Source organism: Protopterus annectens, chromosome 2.part2 (genome assembly GCF_019279795.1).
Source record: "Protopterus annectens isolate FY-2018-M chromosome 2.part2, PAN1.0, whole genome shotgun sequence".
NCBI classification, from domain to species: Eukaryota; Metazoa; Chordata; order Ceratodontiformes; family Protopteridae; genus Protopterus; species Protopterus annectens.
Genome location: NC_056730.1, coordinates 562715907 through 562734688, shown reverse-complemented (window position 1 = coordinate 562734688; position 18782 = coordinate 562715907). Strand labels below are relative to the sequence as shown.

The 18782-nt window shown below is 42.8% G+C and overlaps 1 protein-coding gene across 1 annotated transcript in view; it reads right to left on the bottom strand.

Annotated features, from left to right (window-relative positions):
- LARS1 (leucyl-tRNA synthetase 1) overlaps window positions 1-18782 on the bottom strand; it is a 1303086-nt gene that overhangs the window by 590195 nt on the left and 694109 nt on the right. The window contains exon 21 of the mRNA XM_044064023.1: window positions 5503-5560. Coding sequence (XP_043919958.1) covers window positions 5503-5560 — 58 coding nt within the window. The remainder of the gene's footprint in view (window positions 1-5502; window positions 5561-18782) is intronic.

Here is an 18782-nt window from a genome sequence, read left to right as displayed (position 1 = left end):
TAGGAAGCAGCTGTTGAAGTGTTGGTATTTTGAATTTTGGGATTACCAGAAAGGTGTTTCAAATAGAGAGGTCCAGGAGCTGTCTTTTTTGGGTACCAGGAAAAGTCTTGAATAAAAACCTTGTCCCCTTTCTTCTGCTGGGACAGGTTGAACAGCCCTGATACTTAGAAGCGAGAGAACTTGCTGTTGGGCCTCCGCCCACAGATTTGGGGGTAGGTCTAGCCAACCGTTTGGGGGTGGTAGGGTGTGGAAGTGGAATCTGTATCCTTGGGAAAGTATATTCAAAACCCATTTGTCCTGGGTAATGAGTTCCCAGTTTTCTGCATGCAGGATGAGTTTTCCTCCTAAGGGGGCAAGCAGTTAACCAGGTCTTGGAAGGGTTAAGGTTAAGCCATTGTGCCATTTTTCCGTAGGGGGGTGGCTTACAATTCCAGCTTTGGAAGTGGGAGCCCCCCACTGCTTAGGCCTGTGCGTAGCCCGAGACTGTAACCTAGGTGGTCTGCTGTTCCTGGGTTTGGACAGAGAAGGCCTGGAAGAGACTGGAAAGGACCAGTTCTTTGAAGGCCAATGCCTACTAAATCTGGGAGGCCGTATTTCGAGGAAATCTTTAACAATTTGCATAGATTTAGCTTTTTCCTCCATCTTTTTGAGGACAACTTCTGCTTTTTTGCCAAACATGCGGTCTTGGTTTAAGGGAGCATCCAGTTATTTAGCTATAACATGATCTGGCAAGTTTTGCTCCTTAAGCCATGCATGCCTTCTAAAAGCAGACCCAGTGACAGCAGCCCTGCAAGATGCTTCTAAAGAGTCAAAATCAAGTATGTTTACCAACTTGTTCTGCAGAAAGCATTAAATCCTGTAATTATTTGTGTTCAGCACTGTCAGGAATCAACATAATTTTCTGTTTAAGTAGTCCCATAATATGCTGCTGGTACTTTAACATAAGAAACTGGCAATTTAAAGCCCTAATGGCCAAACTTGCAATTGCAGAAGTGTATACCTTCTTATCCCATCTGTCCAAGGCTCTAGAATCTCTATCAGAAGGGGTAGGATTTTTGGCAGCAGTAGCCTTAATGCCTTTTGATCCTTGGGAAATAGTCTCTGGATCCGCAGTAGGATTCTTGAAGAGGAACTTGTGAGAGTCAGGTACTCTAATACCCGTCAAGTTTTCTGGGAGCTGGAGGTAAAGTGTCTGGGGAAAGGCTACATTCCAAAAAAGCATCATCTACAATGTCCAGAACAGGAGGGACAGCTAAAGGCCTTTGTTGAGGAAGGAGTAAGAATTCCCTAAGCCTCATTTTGGAGTCAGAGTAATCCTGGCTTTCCCAGCGGAAATACTCCCTAAGAGTGTGCATGGTTTCACCAAAAGAAAAATCTTCTGGAGGGGAAGAAGAGGGAATGAAATCCTCTGCATCAGAATCCTCATAGGTAGATAAGAGCAAATCCAGGTAATCAGAAGAAACAAATATCAGATTCCTGATAAGAAGAATCAGAAGGAAAATCAGTTCTAGGTCTCTTAGAGGGGGAAGGATGGCTTCCCCTAATTGTTTGTTAGGCATATGGGCCTGTGCATGCGTTTTGGACATCGGTTTTCTAGGCATGGTGCGAGTTACAGCCCTGGATGAAGAAGATGGCGTTGGTTTAAAATGCAAGTCTGTAGGCCTGAATACACTCTCAGAAGCCCGTGCCTGCACAACGGCTCCGGACCCATCCAAGGTAGAGACATCCGCAGGTTCCATAGTTGAAGAAGCATCTCGCGGCACACTGGACTCCAAATGGGTCTCAGCAGAGGCCTGTGAATCTGAAGTAGCGGGTATCAGGGGCTGCGAAAGCATCTCACTGAGTACCAGCGGACTGGCGACTAGCTTAACGGAAGCATCGTTGGCAGTTTTGGATCTATGCGGTCTGTCTCTGTCTTTATCCTTACTTTTTTTGGAAGATCGGTAGTCAGATGGCTTAACAAAGCCATTTTGGAGTACAGACACAGAGTACCAAAATAATTTGCTGCAAAGATAGCCTGACGACGGATAGTTTGGGGATTGAACAAAGCACAAAACTGACAGCGAGTGACGTCGTGGTCTGGGTCTAAGCAAGGAATGCAGTACGAATGAAAATCTTTATGAGGTATTTGCTTTCCACAGGTAAGAAAATTGTTTACTTTTACTGACATTGGTTAGAGCAAGAAAAAGGATCCCCAACGGGGTACTTAGCTTTTTTTGAAGACTTTGGTTCTGAAACTGACCGGCACTTGAGAACTGCTTCTGCTTCGGGCACTGCACAGCAAGAAAGACTGATGTAATGGCGTCGGCTGCATGTTTTCTACCCCTGACGTCATGGAAGAAGAGAGACAGCATCCGACGCAGGAATCCATGACTCTGGTATTCAGGCCGGCTGAGGGCTACTTGCAGGCAGATAACCCAAATGTGATGACTACAACAGTGAAACACGAAGAACATCTGACCTTCAGTTAAGCTTCTACTGTCCACCTGAAACATACACAAGTAAAGTGTTTTGAGCTGCAGGCATTTACTCAGAAGTTGGCACTATATATGAATGCCTTGCATCTTTACCTGAAAAATACAGGCAAGAATTTGGAAGTAATAGTTCAGGAACTTTGTATCACAAAATTGACAGATATATGATAAACACACACAAGACTAAAGCCATAAATTAATTATTCACATAGTGAGAGGCTGTGTGAATCATGCCTCTTTTTGAGTGACGCAATTAGCTAAAGAAGAAGTGAAGTTAACAAAACAACTGAAAAGTCTTCTTTAAACACTACAGAGTATTTTTAGATCTATATGAGAAATGAAATAATATTTTTCTAAATCTAACAAAGTAAATTCAAACAGTCCAGTGGTTTGTTCTGCCACCGGTACTGTATATGTCTCAGAGTACGCCTCTCTCTTCCCTCAGATGAGTTTATTAAATTAAGAAAAATCACAAGATTTAAATTGCCGAAGGAAGAAAACTCAGGTGACACAAGATATTTACAGCTTTGTCAGCATAACTAGGAGGACTGGGCACAATTGTCAAAGCTCCTATTTTTCCAGCATTTTGTCATTTTACTTTATATATGCCTCCAGCATCTCATTTTGAAATGTGAGTACATCTGATTTCTTTTTTCTCTAAAATAATTCAAGCCATCTTCCATTCTATTAGCCCGATTCTGTCCCCAAAAAGAAACTCTAGATGGATAGCAATCCTAACACCAAATGGAAAGATCAGATTCATTTAAAATTTATTAATGGGCAGAAGGCTGGACAGGAAAGAGGTCGAATGAATACTGGCGTGGTGCTAATAAAGTTGACAAACATACAGAAAGAAGCAACCGCAATTACTTGGTTGAATGAGTTGGCTTCAGCAGAAATGTTAAAAAAAAGAAAGACTGCAAGCAACAGAAATTTCCAGAAGTCTGAAGGTATGTAGGGAATTATTGCCCTGGGATTAGTTAAAATACAGAAGAAAAAATTCAGTGGGAACAATATACGGATAGGGGTGTAGACCATGCTATAAACAGAGGACTGCTGAATAAACTAGATAAGCTGAAGACTGAAACTACATACAGTCCAAAGGGATGTCCAGCTGAAATGGATTCTTCGGTGCAGAAAAAAACAGAGTGCTTCTCAATAAAAAGGATTCATAAATAAACTGTATAAAATGTTAAAAAAAGATGACAAAGAGACAAATATGTTTAGGACTGTTTGGGAGAATGAGTGAAATATTACTAGTACTCATAAGGGTCCACTAGGCTAATGACCACAAGGGTCTTTTTAAGCCCAGCCATGCATCCCACATCTCTCACAAGTTCTGATATCTTTGATAAGTGCAATCAGGGGGGCTTGGGAGATTAAATATTTACAAGCAGGGATCTGGTAGATGAACCATTTACAGGTTGCCTGTATCCAGCTGTCCAAATTGCACCTGAAATGGGTTAGGGAGGAATTATGTTTCACATGAATGGTGAGCCTGTTCCAGAGAAGGGGTAGTCTCTGGGATACATAACTGTCTTTCCAGATGGTCTTATTTATATCACAGGCAAGGTTTAAGTCTTTAGAATGGGTAATTCTGGTACTGTTTGCTTTGTGGATATGCAGGAGGCCCATCAGAATGGGGTCTGACAAAGCCCTGTATGCCAGGCATAGATCTTCCCTCAAAAGCCTGTAGGAGACAGAATGGAGGGACAGGAACATGAGTCGGTCTGCATAGGACATTTTACTTACACCCTATATTCCTTCAGTGACCTCTATGGACGTTTCAACTGTTGGATATGCCTGGTTAGTTACGTACCAAAGGGAGCATTGTACTCAAAGACAGGTACAATGAATGCCAAATACATGGAACAATGACTTCCTTGGACTTAGACGCCATACCTTTGCCTATAAGTTGCGCATCATAGAATGATTTCCTCACTACTGTAGACACGTGATGGTCAAAGGCTAGATTACTGTCTGTGTGTGCCCCCAAGTCCCTGACCACTGGGTCAGCTCTAAGAGGTGTATTGCCAATATGATAGTTACCAGAGGAAGATGACTTACTGAAAGATACTATTATGCATTCCTTTTCATTTATCTCATAAGAAGTGAAAAAGAGTTATCCTAATTCCCCAGCTTTTTGCTAGAAATGTCTTTGTATTTTTACACTCCCTGCAGCCTCTCTAGTATATACCCAAGTGTTATACCCATTTACAGTGGTGATATTGACTTAATATGGAATTTTATACATATATTTATTTGGCAACATCGTAAGTTAGAACAATTTAAATGGGAAAGATAGAAAATGTGTCATTTTATTTGGCCTGTAAAAGTGGTAATCGCAGCATCTCTCTAGATGATTAGTATGGATAAAAGAGGACATAATGAAAAAAGACCAGGGATTTCTTGGCTTTATTTCTACCTGCGACAAAAGCAATTGCAAGAAAAGTATAAAGAAAGAAACAGGTGACCCAAGAAGATGTCATGAAAATTATGAAGGAGATAAAAGAAATGTCATCATCAAATGTCAAGATGAGAGGAAACAAAATGCCCAAATGGATGCCTTAGACACTGAATCTGGAAGGGACATCTGACTTATGAAGACTGTGGCCTGGTAATGCCTTCCTATGACAAAATGTGAGAGAAAGATTGGGTAACATTTCAAGGCTGGTTTAAGCACTACAAATGTTTTCCCTTGTACTTATTTTTAAAGTTCTCATATAGTGCAAAACCACTCCTTCAACCAGCTGCAAATTGTTAAAAAGTACAGTTTGTTCCAAATAAGAATACATTTATTTTTGCCATATTTTTATTACTTGATTAGAAGCTACAACAAAAGCTTGTGTTTTTCTTGGATGAGTCCATGAAATTATCAAAACTTCAACACATCACCACCTTCATAACACAGACTAGATCTATATAATCACATCTTCTCTTAGCAGAGAAAATACCCATAAAAGAGACTGCCATATCAGGAGATCTGACAAACAAAACAGGCTGCCCATTACTCTTTTGAGTTGCATACCTTTTCAGAATTCAGCAGGAGATGTCCATTCGCCCTCACAGCCTTAGGCCATTTGCCACTGGAAGAAAAAAAATAAAACATTCAGATGGAGCTTGTCTAAGCAAACAATTGAGCTGTTCATGTACTTCATACTTAACTGACTACCTAGTAAGGAAGGACGCATTATGCACCACAGACTACTTACTAAGTGTAAAGAACTTTCTCAGCACAACAAAACACTGTTGGTTGGTGTTATTTTGAAAAATTACATAAACAAAAAACAAAAAAGGAGTACATCTTTGAAGATCTCATTCAGGAAGGTTGTCTTTATGTTAATATTTTCTAACCCACTTGCTGGAGAAGCTTCAAATCCCTATTGTTTAGCAATCACAGGTCCTTGGTGTTTACATCCTTGCTGATACACACCGTATGCAAATAGGTGAGGTGGATTTTCCCTCCTTTGGCTCTTTCCAGCTACTTCGATTCTTGGGGAGGGCAGGACTTTTTCTAAAATTTGCCGGACTACAGGGCTAGATGTCAATGAAGGCTCAAGGCAGAAAAGTGAGGTAGCTGAAAGACACTCCTTGTCTCAGACAAAGGAGATTCACTTGTCAAACAGACTAAGTGAAGTAATACTTCCTGCTCTCAGGCTGTCTTGAGTTCTAAATTATAAAAAATCTATCCCACTTAGTCAAACAGCATTTCTAGGCTTCCTTTAATATATGCAATACCTCAGTAAAAAGAACCAGAGTGGGAACAACATCCTCATTACCATGCTGCTAACTGTGAGGCTCTTTATGGCTGAGTGTACCATAGCATCTTCTTGTTGAGTCAGTACACTACAAATATGTAGGCGACGTAATAGTCCTAACTCTGTTCTGCTATATCAGTTGGGAGAAGCAGTACTGATTTGACTGGATGGAGCAGCAACAGGATGTTTGGTCTTGTCTGGCTTTGAACAGGATACTACAGAGGAGGAGGAGGAGGGGTGAAAGTATATTAACAGTCTCTTGCTTCAAAGCAAGGTCATAGCCAGAATTTTTGAAACTGCACACCAACTTCCAGAATGTAGACTCTCCACCAGTGGAGACAGTTTTACTATTCTGATTAACATAAATCGTGGGACTGAATTTGTAGCACACTGTGCCACAAAGAAAGAGGTCTAAATGTAAGAAAATAATTTAAACTAAACACATATGGCAAAAAGCTGCTTTACCTGAAAAATTTGAGATTTTCCTCACATGTAAGGTTATCGTAAGAATTTTCTAGAAAGTGAATGCTGTGGTATACAAGCTGAATGCTTAACTACTAGCCTGTTCTTGTTGTTGTGGTTGTGTCTTTCGGCTTTTCCAGGTTAGGGGTCGCCACAGCTGAACTCCAGTCCGCTACTGATTGGCAGTAGATTTTTACGTGCCGAGTTGCCGGCCCTGACGCACAACCTTCAACAAAGGTACGCCCATTTACGCATGTCTCCACACAGAAGACGCTCTAGCTGAGAATCGAACAGGACAACGTCTTAACTGTGAGGCGACAATGCTACCGCAGCATCACCACCATTCTAAAGCACTGAAAACACATTAGTTTCCACTTGCATAAGCACCTTTAAACAAGACTAAGTATCTGGCAAGTCTGTGATGGCTTTACGGGAAAATCTCACCCAGTCGTGAACTTGCTGTGAGGGAAAGGTTAGTTTGCTTTTGCTTTCTTGTATTTTGTATTACTTTGTTGACTTTTTCTATTTTGCATGTTGTGATGTTTTCTTTATACATTGTTTTACTTGTACTCAGCTTATAATTGCATATTTAAACCAGCTGTCTCTCTTGTAAGTCACACAAAAATAAGTTTTTTCCCACCCTCTAGCTGTTCTGTTTGTAAGCTCAACTGTCTTTCAAGTTGCCTTCCCCTAATGTTAATGTGACTACATATATCCTTCCTTTCTCCCTTTCATTGGCTGCTGTGAGTAAGCACAACATTATTTTGTGAAATCACCCCCCCCCCCTTCAGCTATTTAAATTTATTGGCCATCCCACTGTATCCCATAGATTTTGCCTATGGTGATTTGAACACGGAGAAGCTCAAGTGCTTTGTCCTATTTGACCAGCCTTGATGGAAGTTTATTTTTGATGCAACTCAAGACACCTCCACCTTTAGTCCCCATCTATGTAGTAGTTGGTTTATATGTGTGGAAGGCATTATAACAACATTGCACTGTCAGTGTGCTGTCCATGGCTTTAAACTATGTCTCAGTTGACTACAAACAAACTCCCTAGGGGTGCAACCATACTAGATCTGGTCCTCACTGTGACATCCCTCCTCTGAGCCCGTGATCAAGGAGCCCCAATCCTCACTACTGACACTGGTGGGGAATGTTCGCTGTGAAAAAAAAATAGACACACAGTATTTTCAGATGCAGCCCTCTGCACCAAGTACAGTTTCCCTTAAGAGCACACATGGAGTGCACACTCCAGTCCTGGGGCTAGGCTTTCTCTCCAGGCCCCAAATAAGACTCCCCACTGACCACTACATTGCTGATTCCTTAGCCGGGTGGTCCAAGCCAAGTCTTCCACCACCCTCTCTATGAAATCAGTGTCCCTGTTCAAAGTTCCTGTCAAACACACACTGAGATTTGATTTTCACACACACACACACACACACACACACACACACACACACACACACACAAACCTGGGAAAGGTTGGCACAGCTTACCCTCTCTGCTACTTCCACCTAGACTAAGGTAGATGTACTGTCACCAGAACATCCGAGGCCTGCTACTCTAAGGCTCTTACCAGAGTACCCAATTACACTTAGTAAAATTAATACTTATACAAATGGCAGTGCTTAACCAGGCAGCAAGACTTTCAGGAACATGGAGCCACAGTGTCACTAAATAATTGCAAGCACTCTCAAAGGTTAAATATCTTCTAAAAGACCAGCCACAATGAAAAGTTTAGATATACTTAATAATAAATAAAAAAAAAAACATGAATACTGAATATTTATTTACAATAAACACCAGAGCATCATCACAGGAAATACAAAAACGCAACACAAATGGAAAGACTCAGACAAATACAGAAAAAAAAACATTTAACTGATCTCACTATATTTTTTAACTGTCTGAAGAATTACTGTTCCCTAGTTACTTACTAAACCAAGGCAAGATGAAAGTGGATGACTTGTCTTGTCAGGTCCAAAAAAGTACAGTTTTGTACCTACCATAAATGTAGATGTTCGAAGATCCACATTGCTGCAGTCCTTACACTTGGGTAGTCCGCTGTCCTCGGTCGGCCCGAATATCAAAGTATAAGGCTGACGGTCAAGGCGCATTTGACTGACATCAGGACGTCAGGGTACAAATGCGCATGACCGACGTCATATCCTCAGTCTTTTCTTGCCCCAGATGTCAGAAGACCCTAAAAATAAAGGTCAAAACCAAAAGACAGCAAACAACCAACCAACCACCCTTGCACTAATTATATGTACAATATATACAATATACACAATATTTACAACCCAACCCACACAACCACCTCTAACTACAGAGGGGAAGGAGGGAGGGTAAATTGGACTGCAGCAATGTGGATCTTCGAACATCTACATTTATGGTAGGTACAAAACTGTACTATGTTCTTCATCTCACATTGCTGCAGTCCTTACACTTGGGTAGAATCCCCATCTATGTAGTAGTTGGTTTATATGTGTGGAAGGCATTATAACAACATTGCACTGTCAGTGTGCTGTCCATGGCTTTAAACTATGTCTCAGTTGACTACAAACAAACTCCTAGGGTGCAACCATACTAGATCTGGTCCTCACTGTGACATCCCCTCCTCTGAGCCCGTGGATCAAGGGCCCAATCCTCACTTCACTGACACTGGTGGGGAATAAATGTCTGCCAGAAAAAAAAATAGACACACACAGTATTTTCAGATGCAGCCCCTCTGCACCAAGTACAGTTTCCCTTAAGAGCACACATGGAGGCACACTCCAGTCCTGGGGCTGGGCTTCTCTTTCTCTCCAGGCCCCAAATAAGACTCCCACTGACCACTACATTGTTGATTCCTTAGCGGGTGGTCCAAGCCAAGTCTTCCACCACCTCTCTATGAAATCAGTGTCCCTGTTCAAAGTTCCTGTCAAACACACACTGAGATTTGATTTTCTAACACACACACACGACGCTGCTGCTGCCGCGCACTTTACTCCACACACACACACACACACACACACACAAACCTGGGAAAGGTTGGCACAGCTTACCCTCTCTGCTACTTCCCACCTAGATTCAAGGTAGATGTACTGTCACCAGAACATCCGAGGCCTGCTACTCTAAGGCTCTTACCAGAGTACCCAATTACACTTAGTAAAATTAATACTTATACAAATGGCAGTGTAACCAGGCAGCAAGACTTTCAAGAACATGGAGCCACAGTGTCACTAAATAATTGCAAGCACTCTCAAAGGTTAAATATCTTCTAAAGACCAGCCACAATGAAAAGTTTAGATATACTTAATAATAAATAAAAAACATGAATACTGAATATTTATTTACAATAAACACCAGAGCATCATCACAGGAAATACAAAACGCAACACAAATGGAAAGACTCAGACAAATACAGAAAAAAAAACATTTAACTGATCTCACTATATTTTTTAACTGTCTGAAGAATTACTGTTCCCTAGTTACTTACTAAACCAAGGCAAGATGAAAGTGGATGACTTGTCTTGTCAGGTCCAAAAAAGTACAGTTTTGTACCTACCATAAATGTAGATGTTCGAAGATCCACATTGCTGCAGTCCTTACACTTGGGTAGTCCGCTGTCCTCGGTCGGCCCGAATATCAAAGTATAAGGCTGACGTCGGTCAAGGCGCATTTGACTGACATCAGGACGTCAGGGTACAAATGCGCATGACCGACGTCATATCCTCAGTCTTTTCTTGCCCCAGATGTCAGAAGACCCTAAAAATAAAGGTCAAAACCAAAAGACAGCAAACAACCAACCAACCACCCTTGCACTAATTATATGTACAATATATACAATATACACAATATTTACAACCCAACCCACACAACCACCTCTAACTACAGAGGGAAGGAGGGAGGGTAATTGACTGCAGCAATGTGGATCTTCGAACATCTACATTTATGGTAGGTACAAAACTGTACTATGTTCTTCATCTCACATTGCTGCAGTCCTTACACTTGGGTAGAATCCCAAAGCAGAGGTAAGGGAGGATGGCCAAACTACAAGGAAGCAGGAGCTGCCAAAATGCCCTGCAAAACAGCAGTGGCAAAACCAGCCCTGGATTTAGAGTAAAGTGGCAGGTGATAATGCCTAGAGAAAGTATGCACTGAACTCCAAGTAGCTGCCTCCAAAATATCCTTGGTTAACACTCCCCTCAAAAAGGCTGTCGAAGTGGCAGTAGCCCTAGTGGAATGAGGCCTAATCCCAGCTGGAATCTCCTTGCCATGATGGGAATAACAGAAAGCAATGCAAAACCCAATCCACTTAGAAATAGTTTGTTTTGACACAGGCTTGCCCTGAGAACTCAAAGCAAAGAAACAAACAACTGCTGAGACTGCCTGAACCCTTTAGTTCTGTCCAAATAATAACGAACTGCCTGTGTACATCTAAAGTGTGCAAAATCTTTTCCCTTTATTTTGGGATTTGCATAAAAAAGTAGGCAAATGAATAGTTTGGTTTAAAGCCACACTAGAAACCACCTTAGGCATAAAGGAAGGATTAGTGCAAAGATACCATATCCTTATGGAAAATCAAGAAAGGCTCAACCGCCATAAGGGCCTGTAATTCAGAAACCCTTCTTGCAGAGGTAATGGCCAACAAAAGGCAGTCTTCCATGATAAATATTTCAACACAGAAGTAGCTGCAGGCTCAAAAGGTTGTAGAGTGAGTTTCTCCAACACAAAATTGAGATCCCAAGCAGGAGTAGGAGCTCTACGGGGGTCTTATATTCTTTGCCCTCTAAGAAATTGCTTGAACAAAGGATGAGAAAACAATGGAGGGTCACATTCATAGTGAGCTGAAATTGCCGCAGCATGAACCTTTAATAGAAGAGAAGGACAAACCTTTGTCCAGTAACTCAGTAAGATATTGTAGTGCCACACTTAAATTAGGCTCAGAAACATCAAAATCCTTTGCTGCTCTCCAAAATAAAAATCTCTTCCATTTATCTGCATTAACTTTCCTTGTACTAGGCCTTCTAGCTTCCAAAATCACATTCAAAACTTGTTGTGGAAGTTGAGACCCCTATGGTACAAAACAGAATATGCCAGGCTGTTAGGTGAAGAGAGTGAAGTGTGACATTGAGCAAATGGCTGTCCCCCTGTGACAACAGGTGTGGAATCAAGGCAAAGGCCATGGAGGCTTCCGCACTGTGACTTCACAGTAATGGGTACAAGTGCTGTCGAGGCCAATCTGGAGCTATTAAAATCATCCTTGGCTTGTCCTGTCTGACCTTTAGAAGTACCTTAGGGAGGAGAGGCAGAGGTGGAAAGGCATACACATGAAGATTGCTCCAATTGAAAGAAAGAGCATCCACTTTCCAAGCTGTGGGATGAAACCTTTTTGTGCAAAACTTTGGCAGCTGATGGTTTAGTGGAGAAGCGAAAGTACAGTTTTGTACCTACCATAAATGTAGATGTTCGAAGATCCACATTGCTGCAGTCCTTACACTTGGGTAGTCCGCTGTCCTCGGTCGGCCCGAATATCAAAGTATAAGGCTGACGTCGGTCAAGGCGATATGACTGACATCAGGACGTCAGGGTACAAATGCGCATGACCGACGTCATATCCTCAGTCTTTTCTTGCCCCAGATGTCAGAAGACCCTAAAAATAAAGGTCAAAACCAAAAGAGAGCAAACAAATAACCATCCTAGCACTAAAAATATGTACAATATATACAATATATACACTATACCTCATATTGACAACCCAACCCACACAACCGCCTCTAACTACAGAGGGGAAGGAGGGAGGGATTGACTGCAGCAATGTGGATCTTCGAACATCTACATTTATGGTAGGTACAAAACTGTACTATGTTCTTCATCTCACATTGCTGCAGTCCTTACACTTGGGTAGAATCCCAAAGCAGAGGTAAGGGAGGATGGCCAAACTATAAGGAAGCAGGAGCTGCCAAAATGCCCTGCAAAACAGCAGTGGCAAAACCAGCCCTGGATTTAGAGTAAAGTGGTAGGTGATAATGCCTAGAGAAAGTATGCACTGAACTCCAAGTAGCTGCCTCCAAAATATCCTTAGTTGCCACCCCCCTCAAAAAAGCTGTCAAGTGGCAGTAGCCCTAGTGGAATGAGGCCTAATCCCGGCTGGAATCTCCTTGCCATGATGGGAATAACAGAAAGCAATGCAAAACCCAATCCACTTAGAAATAGTTTGTTTTGACACAGGCTTGCCCTGAGAACTCAAAGCAAAAGAAACAAATAACTGCTGAGACTGCCTGAACCTTTAGTTCTGTCCAAATAATATCGCGAACTGCCTGTGTACATCTAAAGTGTGCAAAATCTTTTCCCCTTTATTTTGGGGATTTGCATAAAAAGTAGGCAAATGAATAGTTTGGTTTAAAGCCACACTAGAAACCACTTTAGGCATAAAGGAAGGATTAGTACATAAAGATACCCTATCCTTATGGAAAATTAAGAAAGGCTCAACCGCCATAAGGGCCTGCAACTCAGAAACCCTTCTTGCAGAGGTAATAGCCAACAAAAAGCAGTCTTCCATGATAAAACTTTAATTCAGTAGTAGCTGCAGGCTCAAAAGGTTGTAGAGTGAGTTTCTCCAACACAAAATTGAGATCCCAAGCAGGAGTAGGAGCTCTTCGTGGGTCTTATATTCTTTGCCCTCTAAGAAATTGCTTGAACAAAGGATGAGAAACAATGGTGGGTCACAATCATAGTGAGTCAAATTGCTGCAGCATGAACCTTAATAGAAGAGAAGGACAAACCTTTGTCCAGTAACTCAGTAAGATGTTGAAGAGCCACACTTAAATTAGGCTCAGAAACATCAAAATCCTTTGCTGCACTCCAAAATAAAAATCTCTTCCATTTATCTGGCGACACTTTCCTTGTACTAGGCCTTCTAGCTTCCAAAATAACATTCAAAACTTGCTGTGGAAGTGGAAGCCCACTATGGTTCAAAACAGAATATGCCAGGCTGTTAGGTGCAGAGAGTGAAGCTTGACATTGAGCAAATGACCGTCCTCCTGAGACAACAGGTGTGGAATCAAGGCAAAGGCCATGGAGGCTTCCGTACCAGGCTTCTCAGTAATGGGTACCAATGCTGTCGAGGCCAATCTGGAGCTATCAAAATCATCCTTGGCTTGTCTTGTCTGGCCTTTAGTAGTACCTTTGGGAGGAGAGGCAGAGGCGGAAAGGCATACACATGAAGATTGCTCCAATTGAAGGAAAGAGCATCCACTTTCCAAGCTGTGGGATGAAACCTTTTCGTGCAAAACTTTTACAGCTGTTGATTTAGTGCAGAAGCTAACAGATCTATGTCTGGAGTTCCCCATGTCACTGTCAATTTCTGAAATACATGATGATCCAATTTCCACTGTGGGATCCATAATTCGCCTGCTCAAAACATCTGCTAAGGAGTTGTGTGGTCGCGGGAGAAATCTTGCGTGAAGATTGAGCCGTAAACTGAGAGCAGTCTCCCACAAAATCATTGCTTGCTTGCATAGAGGATAAGAATGTGTTCCCCTTGCTTGTTGATGTACCACATGACAGTTGTGTTGTCTGTTAGAATCAACACCTGCCCTGGAAGAAGTAAATCCTTGAAAGCTATTAATGCAAACTGGACTGCTAACATCTCCTTCAAGTTGATATGTAGATGTTGTAGTCTGGCAGGCCACTTGTCTTGTATCCACTTTCCATTTAGATGAGCTCCCAAGCTTTGTCTGAGGCATCTGTCGTTAAAATCTGACTCGCCTCTGGCCGGGTCACAGAGAGTCCCTTGTTTAGGTGACATTCCTGAGCCCACCACAAAAATTCCTTTTGAATGCAAGGTATTATTTGAATGACAGTGTCCAGATCCTGGCAGTGTTGTGTCCATACATTTTTGAGATACCATTGTAGCTTCCTCATATGCAGTTTGGCATTGGGAAGCACCAGAATACAAGATGCCATGAACCCTAAGGCTTGAAGGACTGTCCTTGCAGTCAGCCCGACTGATGAGATAGTTGATGGAAGTAAAGGGAAAGATTCTTTTGTTTGTCCGGGGACAAAAAGGCCATCTGGGATGCTGTATTCAGTCTTACACCCAGAAAGCACATGTCCTGAGAGGGTACTAGACTGGACTTTATTTCGTTCACAGAATAGCCCAGGCATCTTAGCACTGCTATCACATATTCCAAATGATGAAGAAGCTCGTCTTCCTTGAGCCAGAATCAGGCAATCGTCCAAATAAGGATAGATCTGTATTCCTTTTAGCCTAAAGAAAGCTATCACTGGAGCCAGAACTTTCGTGAACACTCTGGGCAGTAGATAAGCCAAAGGGCAATGCAGAGAACTGATAGTGAGAAGTCCCAGCTCGAAAACGCAGATACTCCCTGCAACTTGGTCTGATAGGAACATGAAGGTAAGCCTCCTTGAGATCCAAAGTTACCATCCAATGATCTTTGCCCAGCAGAGGTAAAAGCTGCTGTAACGCCAACATTTTGAACTTGGGAATGTCCAGATAAGTGTTGAGGATAGATAAATCCAAAATTGGTCTCCACGTGTTCCCCTTCTTTGGTACTAGGAACAGGCGAGAATAAAATCCTAGGCTCACTTCTGGCATAGGGACCGGCTGTATGGCCCCTATTTGGAGTAACAGAGAAATTTGCTTGTGAGCCTCTATTCTTTGTTGAGGAGGAACGCCTGGCATGCCTTTGAAAGGAGGCAAGGTATGGAAATAAAACCTGTAACCGTGGTGTATGATATCCAATACCCATCTGTCTTGGGTAATTAAACTCCAATTTTCTTTGAAAAGTGCCAACCTTCCTCCCAAAGGTGCTGCCAGACAAGAAGGCTCTGGCAGCTGAAAGGTAGGTCATTGGGTCTGTTTACGAAAGGACTGACCCCTGCCCTCACCCGAAGACTGTGCAGGAGAACTCCCTGTTCTAGGCCTGAAAGAGCCCTGAGCTCTGCCCCTACCACGCCTAGATCTACCCCTAGACTGGGAATCATAAGAAGGATACGTCCACCCCTTAGTAGGCCAATTTCTACTAAACTTTGGAGGCTGAACCTGCAAAAAATCTTTAACAGTCTGCATAGACTTAGCCTTGTCTTCCATTTTCTTTAAAACTGCCTCAACAGGAGAACCAAACAACACATCAGATTGTAAAGGAGCATCTAAAATCCTTGTTTTAACATGGTCAGATAAATTTTGATCCCTCAGCCAGGCGTGCTCACAAGAACTGACCCAGTGGCAGCCACCCTAGACGAGGCCTGTACAGCATCAAAACCACATTGCAAAGAATGCTTACCCACCTGTTCAGAAACATGCACTAAATCTTGCAACTCTTTACAATCAATACCTTCCGCCAGAGCATCAACCTTAGACTTCAACTGTGAAAGGAGATAGTTTTGGTATTTCAACATGTGAAACTGGCAATTCAAAGCCCTCATAGCTAGAGTGGAAGAAGTATAAACTTTCTTTCCCCATCTATCCAAGGCCCTGGCCTCTTTATCTGCAGGAACCGGATTCTTGACAACAGAAGCCTTAACACCTTTAGGCCCCTGGCTAACAGTTTCTGGGTCTGCCCTAGGACTCTTAAAAAGATACTTATGAGCTTCAGGCACCCTATAATACCTATCCGGTTTGACAGGAGCAGGAGGCAAAGAATCAGGATTAAGAGAAGCCTCTGTAAAAACATCTTCCACTACATCCAAAACAGGAGGTATAGCCAAAGGCCTATGCTGGGGTAAAAACAAAAATTCCCTAAGCCTTTTCCTGGAATCAGAGAAGTCCTGACCTTCCCACTTAAAATGCTCCCTCATGCAATGAAGAGTTTCTGAAAAAGAAAAATCCTCAGGAGGAGAAGCAGAAGGAGTAGAATCATCCACATCAGAATCAGAATAAGGAGAGTACTCCTGCAAGTCTTCAGAAGACTCTGAAACATCCGAAGCCTGCTCAAAACTCCCTAGCTCAGGCTCCACCCTAGGTCTCTTATCAGGAGGGGGCAAAGAACCCCTAATCAAAGTAATCAAATCTTCTGCCATTTTAAGCATATGCTTCTTGGGCACAGTTCCAGAAGAACTAGGGGTGACACCAACTGAAGCCAAACCTGGCCTGCCTCTGGGAGAAGCCTTGGAAACAGAAGGAGAGGGCCTAACCACCCTAGGCAGGGAGGGGAGAATATTAACTTGAGAAGCCCCATCAGCCTGACCTGCCTCCTGAGAGGCCACATCCTGCAATAACAAAGTCTCTCCCTGGGTTCCCAAAGAAACCTCCGGTGGAACCACCGGCTCCACGGACACCTCCAAAGAACCGGCGTCCGGTATGGACGGTTCTTCTAGACTAGGCTTAACTGCTTTGTCCTTGCGCTTCTTTGAAGAAGCGGGCGTCGGAGCATCCGACGGCATTTTATAATTACACCGCTTCCCGAAGACTAACCTGGCACAATCTAATCTTCTCTTTATAGTGCGCTTATTGAATCTAGCACAAGAGCGACACCCAACAACATCGTGCTCAGGCCCTAAACAAGGAATACACAAAGTATGATAGTCTCTATGCGGTATCTGTTTCCCACAAGAAATACAATTATTCACTTTTTCTGACATCCGTAAACCACTGAGGCAAGAAAAACTAAAATATTCCCAACGGGTACTTAGCCAACTTTGACTCTGTCTGAAACTCCAATCGAACAATTTCAGAACGCCAACCGCACTTGCAACGCTGCTTCTGCATCGACCATGCGGCAAAAAGACTGAGGATATGGCGTCGGTCATGCGCATTTGTACCCTGACGTCCTGATGTCAGTCAAATGCGCTTTGACCGACGTCAGCCTTATACTTTGATATTCGGGCCGACCGAGGACAGCGGACTACCCAAGTGTAAGGACTGCAGCAATGTGAGATGAAGAACATCAGATCTATGTCTGGAGTTCCCCATGACACTGTCAATTTCTGAAATACATGAGGATCCAATTTCCACTCGTGGGGATCCATAATTCGTCTGCTCAACACATCTGCTAAGGAGTTCTGTGCTCCTGGCAGAAACCTTGCCTGAAGATTGAGCTGTAAACTGAGAGCAGTCTCCCACAAAATCATTGCTTGCCTGCATAGAGGATAAGAATGTGTTGCCCCTTGCTTGTTGATGTACCACATGACAGTTGTGTTGTCTGTTAGAATCAACACCTGCCCTGGAAGAAGTAAATCCTTGAAAGCTATTAATGCAAACTGGACTGCTAACATCTCCTTCAGGTTGATATTTAGATGTTGTAGTCTGGCAGGCCACTTGTCTTGTATCCACTTTCCATTCAGATGAGCTCCCCAAGCTTTGTCTGAGGCATCTGTCGTTAAAATCTGACTCGCCTCTGGCCGGGTCACAGAGAGTCCCTTGTTTAGGTGACATTCCTGAGCCCACCACAAAAATTCCTTTTGAATGCAAGGTATTATTTGAATGACAGTGTCCAGATCCTGGCAGTGCTGTGTCCATACATTTTGAGATACCATTGCAGCTTCCTCATATGCAGTTTGGCATTGGGAAGCACCAGAATACAAGATGCCATGAACCCTAAGGCTTGAAGGACTGTCCTTGCAGTCAGCCCGGACTGATGAGATAGTTGATGGAAGTAAAGGGAAAGACTCTTTTGTTTGTCCGGGGTTAAAAGGCCATCTGGGATGCTGTATTCAGTCTTACACCCAGAAAGCACATGTCCTGAGAGGGTACTAGACTGGACTTTATTTCGTTCACAGAATACCCCAGGCATTTTAGCACTGCTATCACATATTCCAAATGATGAAGAAGCTCTTCTTTCCTTGAGCCAGAATCAGGCAGTCGTCCAAATAAGGATAGATCTGTATTCCTTTTAGCCTGAAGAAAGCTATCACTGGAGCCAGAACTTTCGTGAACACTCTGGCTGCAGTAGATAAGCCAAAGGCCAATGCAGAGAACTGATAGTGAGAAGTCCCAGCTCAAACGCAGATACTTCCTGCAACTTAGTCTGATAGGAACATGAAGGTAAGCCTCCTTGAGATCCAAAGTTACCATCCAGTGATCTTTGCCCAGCAGAGGTAAAAGCTGTTGTAACGTCAACATTTTGAACTTGGGAATGTC